The sequence below is a fragment of the Watersipora subatra genome, chromosome 4 (assembly GCF_963576615.1).
Source record: "Watersipora subatra chromosome 4, tzWatSuba1.1, whole genome shotgun sequence".
NCBI classification, from domain to species: domain Eukaryota; kingdom Metazoa; phylum Bryozoa; class Gymnolaemata; order Cheilostomatida; family Watersiporidae; genus Watersipora; species Watersipora subatra.
The window spans coordinates 16165181-16190372 of record NC_088711.1 but is presented as its reverse complement, the minus strand read 5'-3'; the positions used below and the strand labels follow the sequence as shown (position 1 = coordinate 16190372).

Genomic DNA, 25192 nt, shown 5'->3' with positions numbered 1-25192 from the left:
ATACTTGTATCATCTTTGCGGTAAAATTACATGCGCATGAATTATCAATATTTGCCTTCAGTGTTGTCTTAACATTTAACAGATAACTCCTTTGCCCGAAGTTCGATCGAATCGCTTTTTGTGTCTCTGTAGTCTGGGATCTATGTCTAATCGTTGGATTATTATTGGAAAAATTTGATATTCTTAGGCTTCGTACGTAGTTGAACAAATCGGTGTACGTAGTTGAAATATCTTAAAAGGCCGGCTACTAGTTTTTCAAGACACTTCATCAACAAGGAAGGTAACGTTAAGGACATGATCAAATCTTATTACAACTGTCGTACTGTTATATTTTTCATAAATGTAGTAAATTTGAATTACTCACAATTTGTTAACTATAACTACTTCTTATTCTACTATTTATAGCTCGCTATCAAAATTAATCTTACTCCTGATTTTGTGACAGAATCCTATTTGTTCACAAGTTCAAACCAGACGACCTAAAAGCTGCCATTTACTCATTCGGTTTGCTTGTTTAGTGTGCTATTATTTAGTTGCCTGTATTTAGTATTTGCAGAAAAGGGAAGAATTAGAGAAAGAGTTTCTGGGATGTTGAGTGTGTTGGTGTATTGTTGTTTCATGTTTTTATCCTTATTTTTAACGCTGTTCAGAAATACGAATTAGATATAAAAAAAACTATTCAGGTTTTAAATTTAAACGATATAGTTAGCAAGTATGTCCATTGTCACTTTTGCAAAGATAAAATTCGGTTTACCAATTTTTTGATTTTTTATCGAAGTTGTACAGTTTTACAAGTTTTGTTTGGCATCTTTGCACAAAGCATCAATCAAATTTTGCTTTGTAGCATAACATGCAAAGGCCATCAAAAGCCATGCTGCACTCGACTGTTAGTTCGATGAAAAACAAACATATTTAGTTCTCTGTAGTAGAATTGTTATAACCAGAGTGGTAACTAAAAGCATAGGCCTATCTGATACTTACTGATACATAGAAGGTAGAAGAACGCTGGCATAATGAAATATATGGCTGAAACTATGTTTTTATTGTTTTCATGGTTTTGATTTCTAAGGCTAGCTTGATTAAAGAGATTCAGGAGTAAGTGCAATTGGGAATCAAGACAAAAATCTTGGTCAAGACTGAGAAGTAATTATCAGTTGGCACAGGATTTTCATAATCATAAAATATTGCATCGATTAGATAGAATTGAGTGATACCTTTATGGCATCTCAGTGTTGGATTACTGATCAATTGATTAGTTATGGGAATGAAAATGTGAGTTTGTCACGTCTTGTTTTGTTTGACTGGTTGAGTATCTGTGGTTATGTCATATTTCACTGTAAAAACTAGTGCAATTAGGTGCAAGGCATTCTATGTGATACCATTGATTATATCCTTGGAGTTGCTTTCTGGACCTTATTCACTCAGTTTGTTGCAAATAAGTATCTCCTCATATAGACCTGTCATCCATACAATTCTCTCTTCTAAACCATTAAAGTGCATAACATGTCTACATGTTCAAACTTTGAATGCTTCCATCCGAGTCAGCATAACCTTTGTGTGTTTTTTGGTGTTCTTACCAGACAATAATACTTATAGTACTAATTTAAACTCAACAATAAACAAAACTAGTGTTAGGCAAACAATCAGCTACATGCACTTGTACGTGTATTGGTACAGACCCTTAAAAAAGATGGAAGCCACTCCTTTTGTACATGTGCTTCAGCTATTGTTACAATTGCTCCTACAATTTAAAGTAGATACAACTTTGGGCTTAAAGATCATGCCTGTTTTTGAGAGACAGACTTGTGCAACTGAATAAAGTTCCATATTTGCTGCGTTATAACAACATATGTGATTTACCAGCCATTCTAGGCAGCTAGAAGACTGTGTTAATGTTACTAACATTTTATAAGCATGCGTTTTTTTCCTTTATTCAGGTTGTACTTGTACTCTTTTTACAAATTAATAGTCATTCCTAGTTGCTTTGATGTTTATTTTTATAAATCAACATGTTTTATTTATATTCTTATTTTTCGTAAATGAGTAATTAGTTTACTGAAAACTTTTATATTGCAGGAATATTGTGTTAATGTTGTGTGTATTTAAGTTGCAGATTCGCTGTGTAAAACGCATCAGGTTACTAAATGGATGGCATCAGAAGAGAATATAGTGTGCTTCCTAAGCATCCTCAAAAGGTAGCTTTCTATTTGTTCAAAAAGCTTCAGATGTTTACTTGTTGATAGACATTTAGTGACTCATGTAGGTTAATTGAATCTGTTGTTACCTAACCAGTCAAGTTATATAAGCATTGCTTTTAGCTGAACCTCACAAATACCTTTCTACGTTTTCATCTTCCCTCTATCAATGGGAAAGGTTCTAACCCATTCTATTTTCAGTATTCTAAGTTGAAACTTTTTTTCTATAATTTAAGTACAGTAGACACCCCTACAAAGTAAATAATCCTCCGATAGCGTTTACATTATAGAGTTTACATAAAATACATGTAAATAGCTCAATCCATTCCACGATCTTCCCAACTCACCCATATACATGCATTACGGTTATATAGGTTAGCAACAGCACTTAATTTTTTACCACTTTCATACATCTGTATACTTTCCTACTCATTTTGCATTGACAACTTTGCCCTTTTTTTCTTATCACATGCACTCAGTTTAGGGTTCAGGGTAATTTTAAGTTAAGGGAAGCGCATACTTTCAATTTTTATTTCAATAGATTTTTTCACTTTTTTTCTCGACAGCAAGGTCTATGCTGCAAAAAAGATATTTTACATGTATATGTATAAAATAATGTAAAAAATATGTACATTATATAAAACTATAAAAGATTCCCCTATAAGTCGTTTTCTCTCTAAAGTGCAGCAAAAGAGAAAATAATATTTTAAGGGTAACTATAGGACTCTCATTGTTCAAGTTGAATTTGAGAATTTTCACTGAATTCATGTTTTATGTTATATGGAATGTCTTATGCAATACGATAAAAAACTTTAGATAGATTCTTTGCGTTCAGTCTAATTTACGTACAAAGAGGTTTACATTATGCGATAGACTAAGTTGTAGTTTGTGGTGAACTATCAACGCATAATCTAACCTAACCGGTGAAATGGTTAAGTGGTGAACAATGCTATGGTAAAAGTTTGAATACATTCCCAGATAGATGAGATACTGAAGCCCCTGATACTCAATGATGAAACATACGGTAAACTAAAAGAAAAGATGAGGGCCGATATGAACATGGGTCTCAGTACAGATAGGAACCAGGATGCGGACACAAAAATGTACATCACTTATGTCCGCTGTGTTCCCACTGGCTCTGGTAGGATTCTTCTTGCATCCACTCTTTGGTTTGTTTGTCAAATATAGCTGTAACTACTGTAAGTAGAAGATGTTATTCATGTCTTACAAATATTTACATATTTTCTCCAAATAGTGTAAACAGTCTCATACCCTGTGAGCTTAGAGATTGTACTGATAAATTTAATCGCTAGCCTGTGTTCCTTCTCATATTAATGTAATGCATTTATTTCTGCTAACAGTACATTCGGCATGTAGTTGGCTGTAAGCATTTTCATTTTGCAAGTGCGTGTTTTCTTACATAGTGAGGTGGTTTATTGAGATATTTATGCACATAAAAATTTAGCGAAAGCAACACACAATGGCAAATGAAGTTGAGTGACCTGAAAATGATACAAAACTTTAACTCATTGCTTAGTATTTGATGTCAATTTTCACTCAGGTTTGGTTTTACGCATCTAAAAGAGAATGCAAAAGAGCGAGAGTGCATGCAAATATACCATCATCTGTGTCTTTTTCTGTAGACTGTCTCACATAGCTGTAGTTTCACTTTTGTGTGCTTTTGGCAGACGTGTCGTGTTTTGTAATCATGCCTTAAGTAATGGGTAACCGGCTAAGTTGATATACCGGTATGTGTCTGAAATACTCATTATTCTAGCATTAGTGTAGAACTATGCCTGGACTTATAATTGTGAATGAAACCACTGATGTAGAACTATATGGTGAGGTTAAGGGGTGATACGGCTGCAAGCACACATTAGCATAACTTAGCTTTTCTGAACAATGTTGTTTAGTTGGCCACTCAAGGATATACTTTCCCAGGAACACTGTAACACCATGGCATATATACACCCACCACACAACACCAAATCGGTGAATACTCAAAATGTTTTAAATATTTTAATTGTTTGACTCATTTAAATCCTACATATTAACAAAAGAAAATATAATTTGCTATTTCTTAAAAATTTGGGTTTTAGGTGATTCATAGTCTCACAGCATAAGAATGACTTCTTATGTTGTGAGACCCTTCTAACAGACTGAAAAACAGAGAAACTATTTTCAGACCTTTCACTTTTGTAGCAAACGGTCGAGCTCTTAGCCATCGTATCCTTTAAAATTATAAGAAGTCTTGCGTAATCTAAAATGATATTCACCAAAACAATTTATCGTATCATTTCTTGGCTAGCAACTGCTGTGACTGAACATAAACAATAAATAACAGTATCGAGGGCAAGTATTTGAGCAATGTCACCGGTTCTGGAGGTCATGCAGAGCGATCTAGTAAACTAATCAAGTGGATGATTTCAAGGCTGTATTACAACACTAGTATTATTCACTTTTTATTTACATCAACAATGCGTGTTGTTTGGCTCAATGCCCAGCCATTACACAATTACTACTGGAAGGGTTCAGTAACAGTGACTCTTAATTTTCAATTCATTATGAGGCAAACGCTATGTTGCAGGTGCGCTATGTTGCATACACTCAGGTGCGTACATCATGTTCTGTTCACAGATGAAGTTCACTCCTAGCTAGCTATCTCGTGTTCTGTTCACAGATGAAGTTCACTCCTAGCTAGCTATCTCGTGTTCTGTTCACAAATGAAGTTCACTCCTAGTTAGCTATCGAACGAGAGGCGTGATAGTTTACAAATTTATCAGATGAGGCCATGTATGCTCGAGTAAACATTGTTTTAGATAAAAGCTATAGTGCGATTGTTCCTAACATGACCTTGGAAGTTTGCCAATCGATGTTATTCATAACTGGCGTGGATAACATTAAATTCTGCACAAATATTGCAAAATTATTTATTGTTTGTTAGAAAAGGGTAACTATTTGGCGCTGGATCTCGGAGGAACAAATTTCCGAGTGCTTCTCATAAAACTGAGTCCGGGGGAAGAGGTGAAGATGGAAAGTAAAATTTACATGGTGCCACGGGATGTCATGACTGGCACAGGTGTACAGGTACTACATCCGCTCAACATCTTTCCTTGTTTCCACTTTTATCTTATCTTAAGTCGAGGTGTTCATCAACGTTTCAACCTTGTGAGTCTGGCACTCTTGTTTCCTGCTCATATGGCGGGTACGCTATCCACCATATTATTTCATAGCAAAATTGAGGTAACTGTATGGTTTTTACAGCAATTTACACGCAGTCACTTGGCTCCTTTGTTTCTCCTGCTCATCTCCAAATCTTTTTGAGGTTCCATTAGATAGTAGAGTGCTAGCAAACATTTCTAGAAGTCATGAGAACATTGGGCACGTGTTTTCAAAATCACTTGTTTTAAAGGTTGACTTGCAACAAAATTCACATTACAGTTATTTGGTATCATAAGGTTCACCATGTCTTACTCTGTTGTGTTGTAGGTGCAAAATATGTGGGAATGTGATTACAAGCTCTTAAAAGCTAAAGAATGAACAGTTAATCGCAGCCACACGAGACCGCCGTAGTTTGGATTAGCTTTCCAAAATGACTCAAATGGGACGTAGTTGTTACAGGATGGTTTCTGTTTACACTTTCATGCAACCTCATTCGTCGAAATATTTTCACAAATATACTTCACGCATTCAATAAAACCATGTTTGTTGTTCTTACGCGTCTGTTTTATCGTCATTGTAATGCTGTCACTTTTAGCAGTGATATCTTATAGCTTACCGTAAAAAATCGTTAAACTTTTTAACTTTAGCTCGAAGGAGTACATATCATTGTCTGATAATCATGACGAGGCTGTTGGTCATCTGTGATAATCGAAAAGTGCTGCAAAAGTTATTTGCAAAGTATTGGGTCACGTGATCAGATTACGACTTGACGATTGAATAATGCCGAAACAAAACTGTAAAGTAGCGAGCATCTATATTTGATACGGGGTCTTCGGTAAAACCCGCGGTGTTTGTCATAAACTAGTGCTACTAGAAGTTTTATATTGAGCCTTTTATTGGCCTTTCAATTCACGTGAGAACATCACGTGACAAGATGATAACCAAACTGTAATGACAACGTCAGAGAAATAAAGAGATTCCAATCTACGGCGGCTTTTCGTTTTTGAGCTTTTAAGAGCTTGTAATCACATATCCAGGTATTTGACACCTACAACACAGCAGAGTAAGGCATGGTGAATCTTTTGATACCAAATAACTGTAATGTGAATTTTGTTGCAAGTCAACCTTTAAGAATTGCTGTTAGTTACAACAGTTGCCAAATCGAAGCTGGGATAACTACACAACAGCGTTCTCTCTCTGCGCTGTTCAGAGCATTTAAATCAAAAAGTCATACTTTAACATTGTCAGCAAAGCTAGTGATTCACAAATTAAAGCTGCTATGAAGGTAATCACAAAGTGAGAAGTTCTAAAGTTCGACCATCAGACTTTGAAGTCCAAGCTTCTAAATTACTAACTACAGAAATATCACTTTTATGTTGTGTAAAGTTTAATGACATTATATTGTAAGTAGAGACTCCTTTGGTGGTCATTCGCTTCCTTGCTCTAGCGGATTATGTAATAAAATGCTGCATATACTGTGAGCGCCGCATCTTCATTCTATTAGAGAGGTTACATCGAGATACTCCTCACTGATTATTTCTCAAGGTGGCCTAAATTTAGACTCCTTACGTCTCTACTTCGAGTGCTGATAGCTTGTATTTACTCAAAACTGTAGTTTCTATAGGTGGGTGTCTAACTACTGTAATGTGATCAGTTATAGCTAACATTAAACAAAAGCCACATTTATTGGCTTTTTTGTTTTAGCTCTTTGACCATATCGCCGGCTGTATAGAGAGTTTTATGATCTACCAGAACCTAGACAAGAATGTAGCGATTCCTCTAGGCTTCACTTTCTCATTTCCATGCAAACAAGAAGGTTTAGACAAAGCCAGACTTGTTACATGGACCAAGGGTTTTAGCTGTTCAGGAGTTGTTGGTGAGGATATAGTAGAGCTGCTACACGCTGCTCTTGATAGAAAGGTATGTGGCAGCAGAGTTGGGTGACAGCAAGTTGCAAGTGCTTTCCATGCTCAGCATATGATTACGATATCTATGCAAAGCTATGAACTGAGCCAACTGCAGCCACCACTTGTGTTTGTCCTTAAAAAACTACCAACACATCACTGCTTTATATGGCCATTATTCCAGCTCTTTCGCTTCTGTAATTTATTACTTAAGCACAAAATATGTTTCTAAATAGCGTGTAGTTGGGTTCATGTACAAAGAGTTTTTTTCTTCGCAATGCGAACAACTCGCTAGACATTCCTTAGGCGTACTATTGCGACTGCTTAGGCTGCCATGTTATTGCTGATGCCGTGACACTTGCACGTATACAGATTATCACTTGTTGATCAGCTTAGTGTTGACCATTATGGCTTCATTATTGACACTCGCTGTTTAACATGAGCATGTGGTTTGATAAAGGTTTGACTGAGATGGTTACATCCAAGATAAAGTAGACCGAGTGAATGAGTCTGTGCATTGGAATGGACAGACAAATCTCAACAAAAGTTCAATAGGCTGATATGTGCAAAATAGTGCTAGATCTCTCTAAAAAGCAAAATAGTAGTAAAGCTAGTTTAATGTCTAAATGCTCTAAAGTTAGTTGAAGAATTAAGACGAGCATTGATGATATATTTCATTAGTCATATAAAATTATTTACTATAAAGTTTTCACATGCCCTCTTATACATGTATATAGAATATATTGAGTGAGTATATTTAGCCCATCTATACTGTCACATTTTTTTCTTGCCAGTCAAATATCAAAAGTTTTTCACCTTTATAACTAACGCTTTCCTTTGCATGAAGCTTGTCTGAACACATATATTCCTGATAACATCTTTCTAATGCTTATTTTTTATTGCGTTTTAAAATATTTATTGCTGCTTCTGGTCAACTTTGTTATACAATTTTTTTAAGTAGCTTTGTATAACATTTTGTAACAGTATTCATATTGGTAATGTGTAATTTCAGATGTTTAGTTTCTATAAACTTGAATATTCACTCAGCTTGAAACATGTTTAAGCATGATCTGCTCTATCACACTTTTGCAGAATAAAGGTACGGCCGCACGTAGCAATTTTTTCGTTGGTTCTGACCGAAACCACGAAATGGACGAAAAACACAGAATTATTCGGCTGAAATTCTCAGAATTGTCAGAGCTGTGCATACACACCGAAATCATAGACGAAATGCTTTGAATTGCTAAACAAATTATTAGCGAGCACGATTCAAGCAACTTTCACAATTTATATACGTAGTCGGAGGCACATAACGCGACTCATAAGGAAAGTACTAACGCAATTCGCCATTGTAAATATGATGCAATTGACTTGATTGCGCTAATTATGGCAACTCTTTTACAACAAAAATTTTGATGCTAAATAAAAATTGTTATTATTGAAAAAACGATTTGTAGCCATAGTGTCTGAACAATAAAAAACCAACACTAGCGCAATCTAAGCAGTTGCATCGTGTGTACTATGTTGAATTGCACTGGTACTTTTATTGTGTATCATAATACGTATCTTGGACTATACTGATTGCACAAGCCGCTAGAATCGTGCTCGCTAATAATTTGTTTAGCCAATTAAAAGCATTTTGTCGACGATTATGGTGTGATTGCACAGCTCTGACAATTCTGTGAATTTCGGCCGAATAATTCTGTGTTTTTCGTTCATTTCGAGATTTCGGTCAGAACCAATGAAGAAATCGGCACGTGTGGCCATACCTTAATGCTTTTCTGCCAAATTGTACCAGAGCTGGATATACGTGAGTCGTTCGCAGATTGTGAAAGCAGAAATTCCCTTAGACAGTTATCTTGCTGAATGCTAATATATCAAACTATTAATGTGGCCTCAGAGTCATTAATTGCAATCCTGAAATATTTTCTCTGCTATTGGGAAGTTTCTCACAGAGTTTAATCTTTTGGTGTTGTGTCAATGCTAATTATCCATATCTAATGACTAAAACCCTTCTCTTAGAAAGTTATCTTGCTGAATGCTGATCTATCAAACTATTAATGTCGCCTCAGATTCATTAATCGCAATCCTGGAATATTTTCTCTGCTATTGGGAAGTTTCTCAGAGTTTAATCTTTTGTTGTCAATGCTAATTATCCATATCTAATGACTGAAACGCTTCTCTTGGGTTTCTATTCCTATAAACATTAACATTGTATATCTACAACCTCGATGTATGTGTAATTTGTAGATTGTTGTGGATTGTTCTCAGGTGGAATATCTAAAATATTCAAGAATACTTTGGTTGTTCCATGTCTCGGTGTTTATGATTGCAGAGCATAAGAGTAAAGTGTGTAGCAGTTATAAATGACACAGTCGGTGCACTGATGTCTTGCGCCCATGAGGACAAAAACTGTCATATAGGTCTAATTCTTGGTATGTATGATGTCATTTCCTGTTTAAAATGCAACTTGCATAAAGTACCCAATATATATATATATATATATATATATATATATATATATATATATATATATATTGTTGTAAGAACAACTGTTGTAAGAACAACTGTAATCCCAGTAGTCATTGGGGCACTGGGCGCAATAACACCGGCGCATAAAATGTGGCTTGCCCAAATACCAACAGCAGTCAACTCAGGTGAGTTGCAGAAAAGGGCGCTATTGGGAACAGCTAAGATCTTGAGGCGAGTGCTCAAACTCCCAGGTCTCTGGTAGGAGACCCGAGTTAGAGCAGAATTCACCACCCATACGGGGTATCCGGGGGTGAGGAAACAATTTTTTTTATATATATATACATGTATATATATATGCATGTATATATATATACATATATACATGTATATATATATACATATATATATATACTGTATATACATATATATATATACATATATATATATAATCCGCGGTCTGATATTGTGTGTGGGTTTGTAATTATTTTAATGCATTTGATTGCAATTGATGATTGTGATAAATGCTTTGTACAGTATGTATCCTACATTTAGCGATAAGATTAATTTAAGCAGCAAATTGGTTAACAGCTTTGACTGAGATGCATCCAGTAAGAAGACATTATTAGCGTTATATTAGTGAACAGAGAGTTTATGAGAGCTAGACACTATGATTAGTAATGCTTACACTATTGGGTGTTTCTTTTAGGCACTGGTACAAATGCCTGCTACCTAGAGAGGCTGACCAATGTGCACCAGTGGGATGGTGATGATGAAGAGCCAAGAGAGGTAAGATATTTGCATAATTAGTCTCTCATTTAGATTTGTGTCCTTAATTTCCTTTTCTAGTAGTTTTTCTATTACGTAGCACTGCACCCTCGGCTACCAATGACATTATACGTCTAGTAATGATTTGCACTCCTCGCTTGGTCCTCTTGGACTCTGGATTATTTCAACCACTTAGCCCAATATTGAGTGCTACGCTGTCATGACTCTGTTATCAGCATGCTAATAGTGCCTTGGATAGTTATACATATGCAGGCACCACTACACATTCTATTAGGTGGTTCTGTATAGTCAGGCTGGTAGGTAGGCTGAGGTTGTAGCTGGCTCAACTGTTCGTGAACACAACTATTCTTATTTGTAAACCTTATTTCTTATGCTTGGTAGTACTGATGTAATGATAAGCCATGCAGCTGTTTTCTTCATTATTTAGTAAAGCAATGATGTGAATTTGGGTAATTATATTTAATTGGTGAAAAAGATTTTTTGAGCTTTGATCAGATTTTAACAATTGCATGTATAGTACAGCATTTTATGGTATAATGTGTTTATGGAAGTATGTTGTAAATGGTTTTAATAGGGCATTTAATAGTTACATTCATTTTTTCTTTCATTTCCGCGTATTGGACTTTTTATTTCTAATTATGTTGTTCATGTTGACAATTCTTGTTGACAACAAGCCGTGAGATAGGGGCGATTGTTTTTGGTTTACTTGTACATAGGCTAAATCTTAGAAGGCGTATCCTGAAAAAGTCGGAGAGAATGTCACAGCAATGTCAATGACCATTTTGATATCCTTTCACAGGTTGTTGCTTTGATGTCTTCTGAGAATAATTAATTTTGCAGTTTTTCTAGTTTTTACTGCCCCACAGTTTTCAGTTTTACAGCTATGGATGTCACCAGGCAAAAATATCCCATGGATCGAAACAAAAGCAGTCATTGGTTTATCAATGCTTCCAAATCTAGTTTGAAAATAACTAAGCATTTTGCTCATGATAATTGTGGTAATGTTACAACTAAGGTTTGCATCTCATCTGTTGAATATGATTTTTGTCTTTCATTTACGAAGAACTCTTGTGACATCTTCTTCAGATATCAGAGCCTGTAAGTATGCTCAAGCTGATGCATAGTCATGCCGACAAGGGTTAGCAGGTGGTAGCAGGATAGCTACTTGGGGCTCACAATTGATCTCTTTGCTCGTGTACTTCCACATGATCTCTAACCGTGTCGCTTCAACTAATTAACCAACTCTATTGATCTCTCCGACAGGATATTGTATTTGTTCAAAGTTGAGAGGTTATTTCTTCAGGTGGTCATCAACACGGAATGGGGTGCATTTGGAAACGGTTCAGCACTAGATTTCATTTGCACAGAATATGATGCCAATGTTGACAATTTGTCTATAAACCCTGGCAGACAAATGTGAGTAGACAAATAGATCTGCATGTGGTAGTTGGTGGTTTCTCTACCAAATAGGTAGTGCATTTGTAACGAATATCGGTATACAGAGGAGTTGTTTTCTCGTGTTCATGTAGCGCATCGGCTTTACTGTGATTCATTCATGTTGATCTCAATTTGGTGATTACCCAATTTATTTATGACTAAAAACAGATTTGAGCAGCGCTTGTATGTTGGTAGCTATGAAAAGATGATATCAGGAATGTATATGGGAGAGATAGCCCGTCAGGTAATCATGAAGCTCGTGGATGCCGGATGTCTGTTCAATGGTGTTGCATCGCAAGCTCTTGCTACATCTATGTCCTTTCGCACCAAATACATATCTGAGATAGAAAGGTACTTATGTTATCCTTTTTCAAATTTGAAATTGTTCGATATCGAGGTGTACCCTCACTTATACTACTACCAACTACAAAGTATGAAAATTCTATTGAAGGTGGCTTTAGCTTGTAACTATGTGTGCCTTAGCCTGAACAGCTGGTTATACGACTGTAAAGGGTAGTGCCATTCCCCTTGTTTTCACAAGCTGTTAGTCTCACAATTCATGTCAGTTCTGACCTCGCTTCTTATTTACATTATATTCCAATTCGTTTAGCGATGAAGAGTTTGATAACTTCGTAAGGACAAGGCAGGTCTTAGACGAGCTACACATCAGAGACTACAGGCTAGCAGACTGTCTTGTTATACAGGAGGTGTGTCAGGTAGTCTCTACTAGAGCTGCATACCTCGCTGCTGCAGGTTAGCTCAGTCTTGCTATTAACACTCCTTAAATCTACCTGCGAGTATTTAGCATCTTTGCTTCATTTCAATTTACATTATTTCTCTTGCGTCGCTATTTTCCTCCTTGCTAAAGATTTCCTTTTTGTTTGAGCCAATTGTCCTCAAGAAAAAGTTTTTAAATAACTAATGCTTGTATACCGTATATACCGTACTCATGTGTAAGTTGAGTTTCTGGGGAAGATTTTAAGGTAAAATTTGTGGGGTCGACTTATACGAGAGTAATGTTTGTGGACATGTTGCAGCCCAGTCAAGTAGGGTGTAAATGTGAAAAAGCAATTTCGCCATTATACATGCAATATAAACATCATGAGGGCAAATCACAAAAACTCATAATAGTATATTGGTGCTTAATCGAATAAGTGTTAAAATTACTTCACAGATCAAAATCAAATATCACTATCAAATAATAGTGTATCAAATATCAGTGAAAATACGGTATATATTATGAGCAAACAAACCTATGACGGCATTTTTAATCATAACATGGCATCCGCCATTATTGTGCTGTACTCGACCGGGCTGTACCACTTTTCGTATTTGCTTTTTGTTTGTTTGCTAGCCACAGAGCAGTAAACATGTGACTGAACAGTTCTTAGTGAACGTTTTAGTGTTTTTACCATTCACATTTTAGCATACAGTAATATTGCACCAAAAATATGCTAGAAACTCTCTAGGTTTTGCACAGCTAAAAGTGATTAGTTGACATTTATATGGTCATTGAATTTATTGGCTGCAAAGATTTATTGCAGCTGTCAGGCTGCTTGGGTTTTAGTCAGTCTAAAAAGCCTCAGCAAGCTTTTTATCCTTATTTGCTGTTTGTTCAGATCGAAACTTAAATACACGAATTCTCATGTAGGCATCAAACCGGCATGTAGAAAGAGTTACCCAATTTACTGTTTTAAGAACCATTGAATTTTTTTTTTATGGAACATAAATTATGCATGTAGCATGTACTCCAGACATGTAGCCATACCTGACCTCCCTCTGGGTCAAGGTCAGACATGAAGCATTCCCCATTACACCGACACTGGTGCAAACTGGTGACGTTTCATACTATATGTTGGAAGAAAGTTGGTTTTTGCTTCAATCCATATTGTCACGAAAGGAATTATGTATTCATTTGGGTGCTGATCAAGTTTCAATGTAGTTTACATAGATTCTGGTTAGTTTACATGTCGTAAAATGGTTTGACTGCATCTTACTCTTTTTTAGGCATTTCTGTGCTTTTGGACGCAGTTACTCAGCCAGAAGTGACTATCGCTGTTGATGGATCACTGTACAGGTACCATCCAAAATTTCACGACCTCATTACAGAAAAAGTGGCTGAACTTTCGCCAAACAAAGTAGTAAGCTTTAAAAAACCTTGTGTTCAACATCAACAACATGGAATGTAGCATCTTACATGATCATCCATTTTGATTAAGCAGCTAATAGTATAATTACATTATTATTATATTGTGAACATAAATAATTCTGGCATCACATTAGTTTTGATTTTTTCGTGAACGTCTGCTACGATAATGGATGTAGCAATCGATCAGCTGATAATTTCTCTGCTGTTTGTATAATTGAAACATCTTTCAGCCCTGAAGGTCTAGGACATTTACTTTATTTGAGGTTGATAAAAGCTTTTTGACATTAACATTGATAAATATTTTGAGCATTTTGGAGGAAACACTGAACGCTTCTTGATTTGGTCCTAAACAATCACACATCATTCGCTGACTACTGGCAGAAAGTTGTGGCATGAAGTATTTAATTTTTTTTAGTTCAAGTTGATGCTCTCGTCCGATGGCAGTGGTAAGGGAGCAGCTCTTGTGGCAGCAGTAGCGTGGACCAGATCTCAAGCGAAGGAAGAGTGATGGTATCCATTCATCTGCGCATTCCTCTGTAGAACTGTCTAGCGTTTTTATATTTGTTAAGATTTGATATTAGCTAGGATATTTTATGTTACCTCAGTGCATTAGATGTGGTCTTGAAAGTTAAAATTAATTGCAGATACCATGTTTAACAGGTGTGGAAGAAGCTTAGAATCCGTATCCCGCGTCTCGCGAAAGTAACCTATTTTCATAGATCTCAACTCGGAATGAAAATTTTCATACTCTAAAAATTTGAATGCAGTAGTTATATTACTCATGGTTACAATTAAAAACCACCTCCCTAAAGCTTTAGCTTTAGTTTCTAAAGCTTTTAGCTTTTACAACAAATCTACCGTAAGGTTTTTTTATTGGTTTTTGCACAAAAATGTACAAGCTTCGCATAACAGATATGCCTATCCATATTTTGGGAATGGATTGCACGATTAATTCATGATTTTGGTAACCTGCCCAAACGACTGTGACAGTTTTTGTCTCCATTTCAGCGACTTTAGAATTTCTTACATTATGACAACCTTTGTGGCAGCTGTAATCGGTGAATCATTAGCTTTGCTGCTAATGTTATGCAGATAAGAATCTCAAACATATCTGGCAACTGCGAATTGCCAGTTATTTTTATGAAAATATTTCAGAATTATTTTACTGGCTATGCAACATAGATATTTTTGCAACTGCAAGCTAGGCTATTCAACAATTTGAATGGCAATGGTATTACATGCATATGAACATTGGCTAGATATTTTGCTGAGAAATGATGGTATCATAGATTAATTTATTTATGTAATTGAGAACGGTTTACTTTTTATTTACTAATATTGTCATGTGTTCATGTAGAAAATTTTAAATTAAATTTATTTTAACAAATTTCAATAATAGCTTGTCTCTTCATGTCCAAACACAATGCAATATACTGAACCAGTGTAGTATAAATTATATGATGGTGAAAAATGACTGTAGCTCTGCAATAGACAATGCAGAATGACAAATGTAAATAGCTAATGTTAGGTACAATCACGCGTTCACGATTGATTTAGTCTTTACTTTAGGGAGATTGATGATTGCTAGACAGTTTTTAGCTTCCTTGAGTCTCCACCACCTCCCTAGCTTATGTTCCTGACCAACGGCAGCTGCCAGAAACTTTCCACCAGTGGCAAAATGAAGATCATTTACAAATCCTGGCTGTAAACAAGAATGGTTAAATAGCTATAGCCGATTTAGAGGTAGACATAAATATTAGGTAGATATGTATGGCAATGAAAATGTTGAATAATAAACAGTACAAACTAACAGATATACTGCTAGGTACATGATACAAACCATTGGCACGACGTGAATGGCTTTAGGGGGGCCAAAATCAGGGATTTTCCACAATTTGATCTGGCCAGTTTTTGAGCCTGCTACAACGAAAGATGCAAAAATCAATAGAAGCAGGCCTACTGACATGTTAGCTTGAAAGGAAATGACTTTACTAGTTGTATACTGCAACTAGTGGCAAGGCTGGTGACATGCTCTATGACACAAAAGATGAGAAAAGAGGTGATAAAGCTGACCTGACGCAAGTAGGTCAGTGTTTCTCAGAGCCCTCAAAGCATTTATCCAGCATTCCCCATCGCCTTCGTGGGCGTTGTTCACCGTGGCCACCGGCCGCTTCTTCATTACTTTCCATACACAAATCTGACTGAATAAAAAAAAAGACAAATTATTGTATGTAAAATCAGTGAAAGCATCTTGTTATTCAGATTGAAATAAATAAATTATTTTAGAACATATAGTGATACCACACTTCAAGTACAGATAACAGCAATTTTGCAAATCTAGTGCCTCAGTCGAGTATTTGAATCTCTGTTAGTTTTTATCAGCCCACAAAGACTTGTTCCAACAATAATTGAGATACTGCCAAGCTTCAACTAGTATTCGTTATTACAATCAATTAATTCGAATTCTAGTCCAATTTCCAAATCAAATTGTTAGTTTGTTTTAGCTCATGTATATGCATTTTAATCTATTCTGCTCCATCCCTTAGTTGCGTACATACATAGCATGCCCTATCCACTACTCATATCGTATGGCCATTTAAGTTCTGATTAGTTTTACCTTTTTTACCATTAATGAGGTCAATTTTCTCATTGAAACCTCAACAAATATATACAAACAAACTGAGGATCTTCTCAGTATACAAATATTTTGAAAGCATGATGCAAAACTTGAGCAAAAACTTGTCTCCACGCTTAAAGTTATTCCCGATGTATGACCTACACAATTTCATGACATACAAATTGATGAAGAGATTCACTATAGCTTCATGTATGAGCCAACCGCATACACTTTATACTGAGGTTTCCACATTATGTTAGCTCATATAGAAAGCAGCATGACATCGCTTATCAGGAAGATGCACTCACTTGGTGTCGGAGCCAGTAACAAACTTTTCCTCGTCTATTAGACAAACGCAATCCATAGAGCCCCTAAAAGACATGTGTGGATGGATATAAGGAAGATTTATTATTAATGTGATCATGAGTAAGCATTCCAAATAATTACGACATATGATTTATGTATTGTACATTTATACACTATAGTCAATTAAAGTTCCCTCACCGAGTTATCAACAAGTAAATGTTTCAACGATACGGCGTTTTAACAGTTATGGTTGTATAACAATTATAATTTTAAATTCATTTTGAAGTTTTCTCCCACCTCAACCCCATTCATGTATACTTGTAGGTTTGATTATTTTGAAGCTATTTAGCGAGTCGCAAACTTCAAAAACCTATTTGAACGATTTATTTTTATGTTCACGCAGCCTAAACTCTATGTGAATGTTGAACTATAAACCAGTTAGGCATCACTATTACCACCTTATCTATATATATCAACTATCTCCTGTATCGTCTTAAGTTATATCTCCGTCAACCTGTCTCTAACGTAAAGGCAATTGACAATAGAAACCATTTTTTATTAAATATTGCTCTATTGGTGTCTTACATGTAATTTCATTTCTGCATTTGGTTAGTACATAACTTTATATCGTGCTTTTGTTTTGATGCCATATTAAATTACCTAAAGTATCTAATGTAAGGTTTTTGAGCTTTAACACGAATTAAACAAAATACAATGTATTATAATTTTAATAATAGTTGCTCTGACATAAGAGTTTTGATACACAAAGAAAATCTCAAAAGTAATTAACTTTTTATGTAGAGATTGGACTGCTAGTGGATTTATATGTTCCACTAGTGCAGAATCAGCTCAAAATACTGCTGTTCCTAAAATGGTTCATGGTAGTACATGTAGTCCTGGTTGAACAAAGTACCCGGTCAACGTAAAAATCAAAAAAGTTAAAAATTCCGTATTGCTGAATGATGACAAAATGGCCTAACCTATTTAACGATGAAATCGTTAATCGTTGGGTTTTTTAGGACGAATTACCTGAAATGAATACTACCTGTATTTTAGACAAAAGAAAAAGCCATAAAACTGTTTGATTACAATCTTGGGTGACTTTAAATAGGCTTGTTAGTAAACCATATAGCAAAGTGGTATGAACTTGCATTTTTATCAGATTTGAAAAAAACATTTTTAAATTTTCTTCTTTTTGCTATATAGGCATATCTAAATTAGCCATTTTAAGGATGCATGGTTCCTGACAATAAAAAATACCCTCAAATCTTAACAAGTCAAGGAAAGAGTCCATAGAAATATTTAACTTTCTTCACCAGACAAACAAGTATTTCAAAAATTATCATTTATCGCTAGAAACAAAGGATAAAAAAGTATCAAGCTAGTAAAGTCTATGAGCTGGTAAAGTCTATGAGCTGGTAAAGTCTATGAGCTGGTAAAGTCTATGAGCTGGTAAATTCTATGAACTGGTAAAGTCTATGAGCTAGTAAAGTCTATGAGCTGGTAAAGTCTATGAGCTGGTAAAGTCTATGAGCTGGTAAAGTCTATGAGCCGGTAAAGTCTATGAGCTGGTAAAGTCTATGAGCTGGTAAAGTCTATGAGCTGGTAAAGTCTATGAGCTGGTAAAGTCTATGAGCTGGTAAAGTCTATGAACTGGTAAAGTCTATGAACTGGTAAAGTCTATGAACTGGTAAAATCTATGAACTGGTAAAGTCTATGAACTGGTAAAGTCTATGAACTGGTAAAGTCTATGAACTGGTAAAGTCTATGAACTGGTAAAGTCTATGAGCTACTATCATAGATAGGCTGGAATCGAACTGGTAAGTATGCAAATTAAGAGTATGTCTTGTCTTAACAAGAACTCTAGAATTTAAAAAAAAGAAGAAATAAAATAACAAGAAACTTTTAGACTGTATAAAATATGCATAAGATGGAAATGTGCTTAGCGATATATGTCATACGTGTTAAAGTTTTCACACCAACAGAGAATTTAGTTTTTACACGCAGATCTGGCCACTCACCCGGGTCCGTTATATACAAACTGTGACTCCTCAACAATCTTCCAAACACGAACGGTGTTGTCTCGGCCACCAACAGAGACAGCCCGTTCTCTCATCATAGCATCTATGGAGGTGACGGCATCCTGGTGTCCAAACACTGTCTCCACATAGGCCATCTCATCAAGGGACCAAACTTTGACAGACTTGTCTGCTGAGGCACTGAACAGCTCATTGCAACCTCTCCTGAATGCTAGACCCTGTCAAGAGATGATATCAGCTTACATGACAGTACTTGTATAAAATACAAACAGCCCAGGATCAACCAGAGTGACAATGTGGAATTCTATTCCTATATTCTATGTTTGCTAGTATGCTTGCCAGTCCAAGGCAGTGTGAGAGATCGTCATGAGTAAGCAGTATGTGATAATTATCCCCTGATGAGTTGAGGCGATTAGGTGGTGTAATGATAGCGTGCTTGCCTTTGAATCTGGAACTCCAGGTTTGACTCTCGCATAATGCAACCTCTTTCTTAAACACTCTGGCGGTACGGCTACATGAGCTGATTTTTTCATTGGCTCTGACCGAAATCACGAAATGAACGAAAAACACCAAATTATTCAGCCGAAATTGACAGAATTGTCAGATCTGTGCATGCACACCGAAATCGCCGACAAAACGCTTTTAATTGGCTAAACAAATTATTAGCGAGACCGATTCTAGCAGCGATTTATATAGTTCTACACGTGTGGCCATACCTTTAGCTTTGCACAGACACACACACACACTGAGATTTACATAGCTTAACATATTGAAACAGTCTAGCATATACAATCAAGTCCCCTGATCCTAGACAGTATTAACAACCTTCCATCAACTCTGAAAGTACTTAGGAGTGCACAACTCCTTTTGAACTGAATATCATTTTGAAGCCCAAAGATTGCAGAGCTCTATGAAAAACAACAGAAATCAAATATAGTAAATAGTTTTTTTCACACTGTTTCAAAGAAGTGATGTTTTAGAGATAACTGAAGAAACATAATGACTGCAGTACACCGAGTCTGATAGAATATGTATGTTTGTTATGAATAGAAAAACAAATAGTTTTAATGTATAATTCTTGTTGAGAAGCTTTATATCTTTGTCTAAATTAGACACTTCATTGTCAATACTTTCAATCAGTGCGTCACTAGGAACTAATGTTAGAAGGACTCTCAGTATTTTGGTAAAATCATAAGAACTAGTAGTACAACCAACTTTAAACCTCGAAATTAGAATAGAAACTGATGACGTGCAAAGGTACCACCACAATTTCGTAACTCTATGTAAACCGGAAGTGCAGAAAAAAAAACAAAGTACAACTACGCAGCAGAGTTTACTCAGGCATAGAATCAGGTGGGAAAACAACTCCCTGAATTATCTCAGACAGAGGCATCAAGTGTCAAATTGGACTACAGCCCCCTGTTAGCAAATTGAACAAAGCGATGACTTTTCCTAGACAAGCTAGTTAAAGTATGAGCAGCAAAGCTTGACTAGGTCCACATTCAAGAATATAAACAACAGATAGTGCGTGGTGATGGAAGTGACAAACAAGTAAATTTTTTATTAATTTTATTGACCTGATTGTGATGCAGGCAAATATTGTGGGGAAGAGCACCTGCCTTCCCCTTCAGGTACAGTTTGTGATTTTATGCTATTCCCAGGTTATCTTATTCTTCAAAACACTTGCCATTTCATTTGGATGCGTTCCACATATATAATTTTTTTCTTTGGATATTTTATATATATATTTATACTTAGATTCTACACAGTTTGTTCCTATGACACGCACTAGTTGTCCGTTTCATCTAGACGATGTGAAATTTATGTCTGTAACTATTTGCTATTGTTTGTAACTTCTACAATCATCATGCAGAAGTTAGCGCTGCTTTTACTCTGAAAACTTTTTACCTGAGTTGTGAAGCATGTGGCATGTTGATATTGATGAAGTTACTTGCATTTGCACTCAACCAAAGTTATGCATTATAAATGTTTCTACTGCCATTGTGACTATGTGCAAAGCGTGTCCAGTTTCATTCTTATGTAAAGATAACACATACGTGTTTTGATGTAGCAAACTAATTTACTAGGAAATTTAGTTGTTGCCAAAAAATCTTACCTCGCAGGACACTGATTAACGTGACTAATGAGGAATTTATAGTGGCTGGGATTACAATCTACATGTATATCGACTTTCCCTAGTGGAAGTATTACTCACAGCAAGGTGCTTAACTCAAGTATTCTTTTCTGTACATACTCACAGTCACTGGGCCTTTGTGTCCCTTAAATGTATGAAGCAAATCCATGGATTCAGGGTTCCAGACGAGGATAAGAGCAGTCTGATCCCCGGATACCTGAAATAGACCATTTATTGTGTCACTAGTTGTACCCAAACAATCTATTGTATGCATACCTGAATAAAAAGAGGCAGCTTAACATTAATACTTTCCACATTTATGTGTACACAAAAATCAGCAATGAGCTAACGAAAAAGACTTGACAGTAGACTAATCCTTCGTTTTTTCAAGACGTATTATTATCGTTGTCGGCCATCTTTATAGACAATTTTATCGTTAAAAACACGAAGCTTTTGCAATAAATGTTAGAAAACGATGCTTTTGTTTGCAATTTTTTTATTATAGTATCAAAACAACACCAAAAAGTACTATTAAATAAAAGAAAAACGATCATTTTCTACAAATACGGTGGTCTTTTCGTGAACATGTGACCATGTAGAAACGGCTTGATGACGTAAAAAAAACGATGGATAAACTAATTAGTCTACTAGTCTACAAGTAGACTAATTTACTTCTGTGCAGCTCATCACTAAAGAAGTGATGAGCTGCACAGAAAGTAAATTGGTGAACAACACGGGGCAAGAAAAATCAAGATGGTTTAAAACGTAACACTTTCAGCGCAGCTACATTGACGCATGGACATATCAAGCTTAATTACATTCATATTTATCATGAAGATTACGGTGAATGCTCAAAACTTCAAGTAGCTGAGAAATATGGTCTATGCTGTTGCTAATACAAGACTAGCACCCTAGTAGTCGTGGAGAGATCATCAGGTGTACCAATAAAGCATAGAGAATAAGTATGCGCACAGTTAATTTCAACTTATTGAAGGTGGATGATTGGTGCAAGTGGTAGCGTGATGGACAGGAAAGTCGAACATCACGAGTTTGAATCTCATAAAATGCGATTTTGTTCTCAACCTCCAGCAGTTGCTTTGGACGAACAGACAGACACACAGCTCTTATTATAGTAAATATTAAGGTAATCTTCTACCCGACGGTATCAGGTTAGTAACTCATTTAATACTAGTGATGGCTACCATAAGTCACTAATTTGATTAGAATCGCCAAAACATTATTGCTCAATTCAACAGCAGTAAGCAAAAATGAAAACAAGCGTAGAAATGATTAAGCTGGTTGCACAGTCTGCCATTCCACTGTGCCAATTCGACACGTTTTCTTATACAAACGCAATGTCATCTTGTGGGTTTTAAAATTAGCGGTGAAAGGCTACAGCAAATCAACAGAACGTATGTATATTGTTTGTTTGTGAATATTATTTATTGAGGTTTTCATGAGAAAATAGTGTTCTGTTGACCTCAACAGAACACTATATTGCAGAACTCTGCACTCCGATATCTTACATTTATAATTTGTGAAAAAAATTTAGGAACTGAAAAGATAAGGAGTTGACAGAAGTGCATTTGATTGTGCTGCTGTAATAATATGACTTGTATAACAGGATTATATTTTCTGCATTCAGTCTGGCATTTTAGTTTTCTATATACAATTGTAATATTTCGTTTCAGGATAGCAGATACTATAGAAATGTTAAAAAAACTATATAAATATTCTTATTTAACAATCTAAGCGGTGAATGCGATGCAATGCCAACCAATGGGGAGGTTCAAATGCTACTAGGATATGTAGAATATATTATTCAAGTATGGCAAACAAAGATAAGAACAGCCATAAACTGTAAAGTTCCTCATGATGAAATGCACTTGAAGTATAACTTCACCCACCAACAAGTGCAAAGATTATAATGTTCTCGACTCTAATCTTTAGCATATGTTTGAAAGATGAAGCCTAGGAGAGAATCGAATGTAGTTTTAATGGTGGGATCTACTAACAGAAAGTTAATTTTACTCCTTATCACGCCTTTGCTCCTAAAATACTAGTACAATGTGGAATAGCTAGCGAAGAAATTCATTTATTAATAAATTTGGTGAACTCCATTCATACAGTATAAAATGTTTAGTCGCTGCATGGATAGACCACTAGATGTACATATTTCTAGATTGCAAATTTTAAGCCCACTTTAATTTTATAGTGAAGCTGTATTTATTTGGAATATTATATCCCAACCTAATCCCTTCATCGAAACCATTACACGTGTCGACTAAATCTGTCTAAATCTTAATCGACAAGCTGTGGTAAACAACTATCCTGTCGTATGTAATAGGGACAAATATGACTGACTGAACAATCTTTTCAAAACATTGGAAAAGTGAAAAAACAAGTGGATTTTACTATATGAAATGAAATTTATGCTATCAATATTTAAGGTAGCAGTGATTTTTTACGTGATTAAAGTTATGGTTGCATTTATGGTTGCTACCTTTGTGTTGACATCAAATAATACTTTCAAAATACTATATTTTTTATTGTTACTTAAGCAAGTGTATTTAGAATAGGGAAAGCATTAAAATGTGACAGTATTCATATGTCTATGCTAGCTAGCTATGTTGAGATGACACTGTTTGTCTCTATGAAAATAATAAATGCAAAAACTGACCCAATTACCGGAGCAAGCTTACAAAATTTTTTTTCTTTTAAAAAACTGATACAGAATTTATCACAACCAACAAATCAACCCAATAAAGTTACAAAAACACGTGCAACACGTTGAAACTTACTTGAAAAGTTATCATGCCTTTTCAAGGTGAACAGTAACTTGGTAAACTTAATGGCAAGCACTATGAGGAAAATTTTTAGAAAAATAGACATGCTTTTTATTTGACCAAATACTTATAAAACTGTTCTTAAATGTCCTGTTGGGTCATGTTCGGGCGAAACAATCTGTCTACACCATATATTTAAGCAAAGGTTTTTCATGTGAAATCACTAAATGTTAGGTTAACCGAAGCATCAGCTTTTTGGTAGTTGGTAAAATAAAATGTACATGGCCTGAAATAAGGCTATGGTTTTGAGCATCCTTTGATGATGTGCAAACAAGAATTGCTCATTTTTGTTTAGAGCAACTAATCAATGAATCATACTTTACTACATATAGACCGATCATACAAAAGCGATAGCTAAATTTCTCAGTTATTCTTCAAAGCTAAATCATTGTCAAGGCAGATAAAGGACTACCTCACACACGTGTCCACTGATCGTTTCCAATAATCGAACTTTATCAATGAGTTTGTGGAATTCTAGGGAGTAAAATATTATAGCGATGTTTGAGCGGAGTTGTTCGAGGTAAAACCTCATGCTAGTTCACTAACTGTTATCACTAATTGTTATCAATGCCTGCACTAATCACTAAAACGTTCTGTGCTAGTAAAAGAGCTTTAGTCCGGAAATAGATTGTGATTGGTAGAAGTATTTAGGAACCAGGATTAGCATTTTGTAAACAATAACGAACAATCCTTTCGAGGCGTCATTAAATAACTGGTTGAGACTGTAGTTATTTTTCGAGCGGTGGCCAAATATGCATCTACATTTTAACCAATTACGCGATATATCACACTTTAAACGACCTAAAATTTGGTGATTCGACTTATAAAAGATTCTGCTAAACAACATGGTTGAACAACATGATGTTCAACATACTGTTTCACCTGAACATGACCCTACAGGACCCTTAGACAAGATAGATGTAAACTGATGCGCAATGGACTTTATTTACTAACCATTAGTGCTGAGTTATAAATATGTAGCAAAACTACATATGTATGCATTATCTAGTCAATCAATTTTGAAAGTTGATAAATGGTTCAACGAGTTTAAGACATTTTAGGCTACACAGCAGATGACTGATTGAGTCAAACGGCCATATTGAGATTGTGGCGGCAGCCAAACTGTTAATATCACATTTTGATGA

General features: G+C 35.6%; 2 protein-coding genes across 7 annotated transcripts in view; one reads left to right on the top strand and one right to left on the bottom strand.

The window, feature by feature from the left end:
- The first annotated feature begins 207 nt into the window (after positions 1-207).
- Positions 208-15501, top strand: LOC137393805 (hexokinase-like). 4 transcript variants are annotated; one of them, XM_068080503.1, is made up of 13 exons: positions 208-280; positions 2108-2195; positions 3174-3336; positions 5140-5282; positions 7062-7277; positions 9597-9696; positions 10440-10519; positions 11606-11617; positions 11823-11935; positions 12152-12307; positions 12567-12709; positions 13964-14097; positions 14521-15501. In XM_068080503.1, exons 2-13 carry the CDS (start codon positions 2145-2147, stop codon positions 14611-14613), a joined length of 1404 nt encoding a protein of 467 aa, XP_067936604.1. In that variant the 5' UTR covers positions 208-280; positions 2108-2144; the 3' UTR covers positions 14614-15501. The 4 variants fall into 4 exon arrangements, with proteins under 4 accessions (XP_067936604.1, XP_067936606.1, XP_067936603.1 ...); XM_068080505.1 differs by having other exon boundaries at positions 222-280; positions 2114-2195; positions 7062-7233; positions 9607-9696; XM_068080502.1 differs by having other exon boundaries at positions 222-280; positions 2114-2195.
- Positions 15502-15616: 115 nt separating this feature from the next.
- LOC137393806 (U3 small nucleolar RNA-interacting protein 2-like) overlaps positions 15617-25192 on the bottom strand; it is a 31182-nt gene continuing 21606 nt past the window's right edge. For 2 of the 3 annotated variants that reach the window (XM_068080507.1, XM_068080506.1), the window contains exons 9-14: positions 21326-21418; positions 19050-19285; positions 17031-17093; positions 16179-16306; positions 15946-16025; positions 15617-15807 (exon numbers count right to left, since the gene is read on the bottom strand). In XM_068080507.1, the coding sequence (XP_067936608.1) occupies positions 15640-15807; positions 15946-16025; positions 16179-16306; positions 17031-17093; positions 19050-19285; positions 21326-21418 (768 nt within the window). In that variant the 3' untranslated portion in view covers positions 15617-15639. The remainder of the gene's footprint in view (positions 15808-15945; positions 16026-16178; positions 16307-17030; positions 17094-19049; positions 19286-21325; positions 21419-25192) is intronic. The other variant, XM_068080508.1, reaches the window with a different exon arrangement.

Coding starts and splice junctions, on each gene's coding strand:
- LOC137393805 (XM_068080503.1), top strand. CDS start 2,145: ATGGATGGCATCAGAAGAGAATATAGTGTGCTTCCTAAGCATCCTCAA. Junction 7,278..9,596: donor ACGCTGCTCTTGATAGAAAG/GTATGTGGCAGC, acceptor TTATGATTGCAG/AGCATAAGAGTAAAGTGTGT. Junction 14,098..14,520: donor AACTTTCGCCAAACAAAGTA/GTAAGCTTTAAA, acceptor AATTTTTTTTAG/TTCAAGTTGATGCTCTCGTC.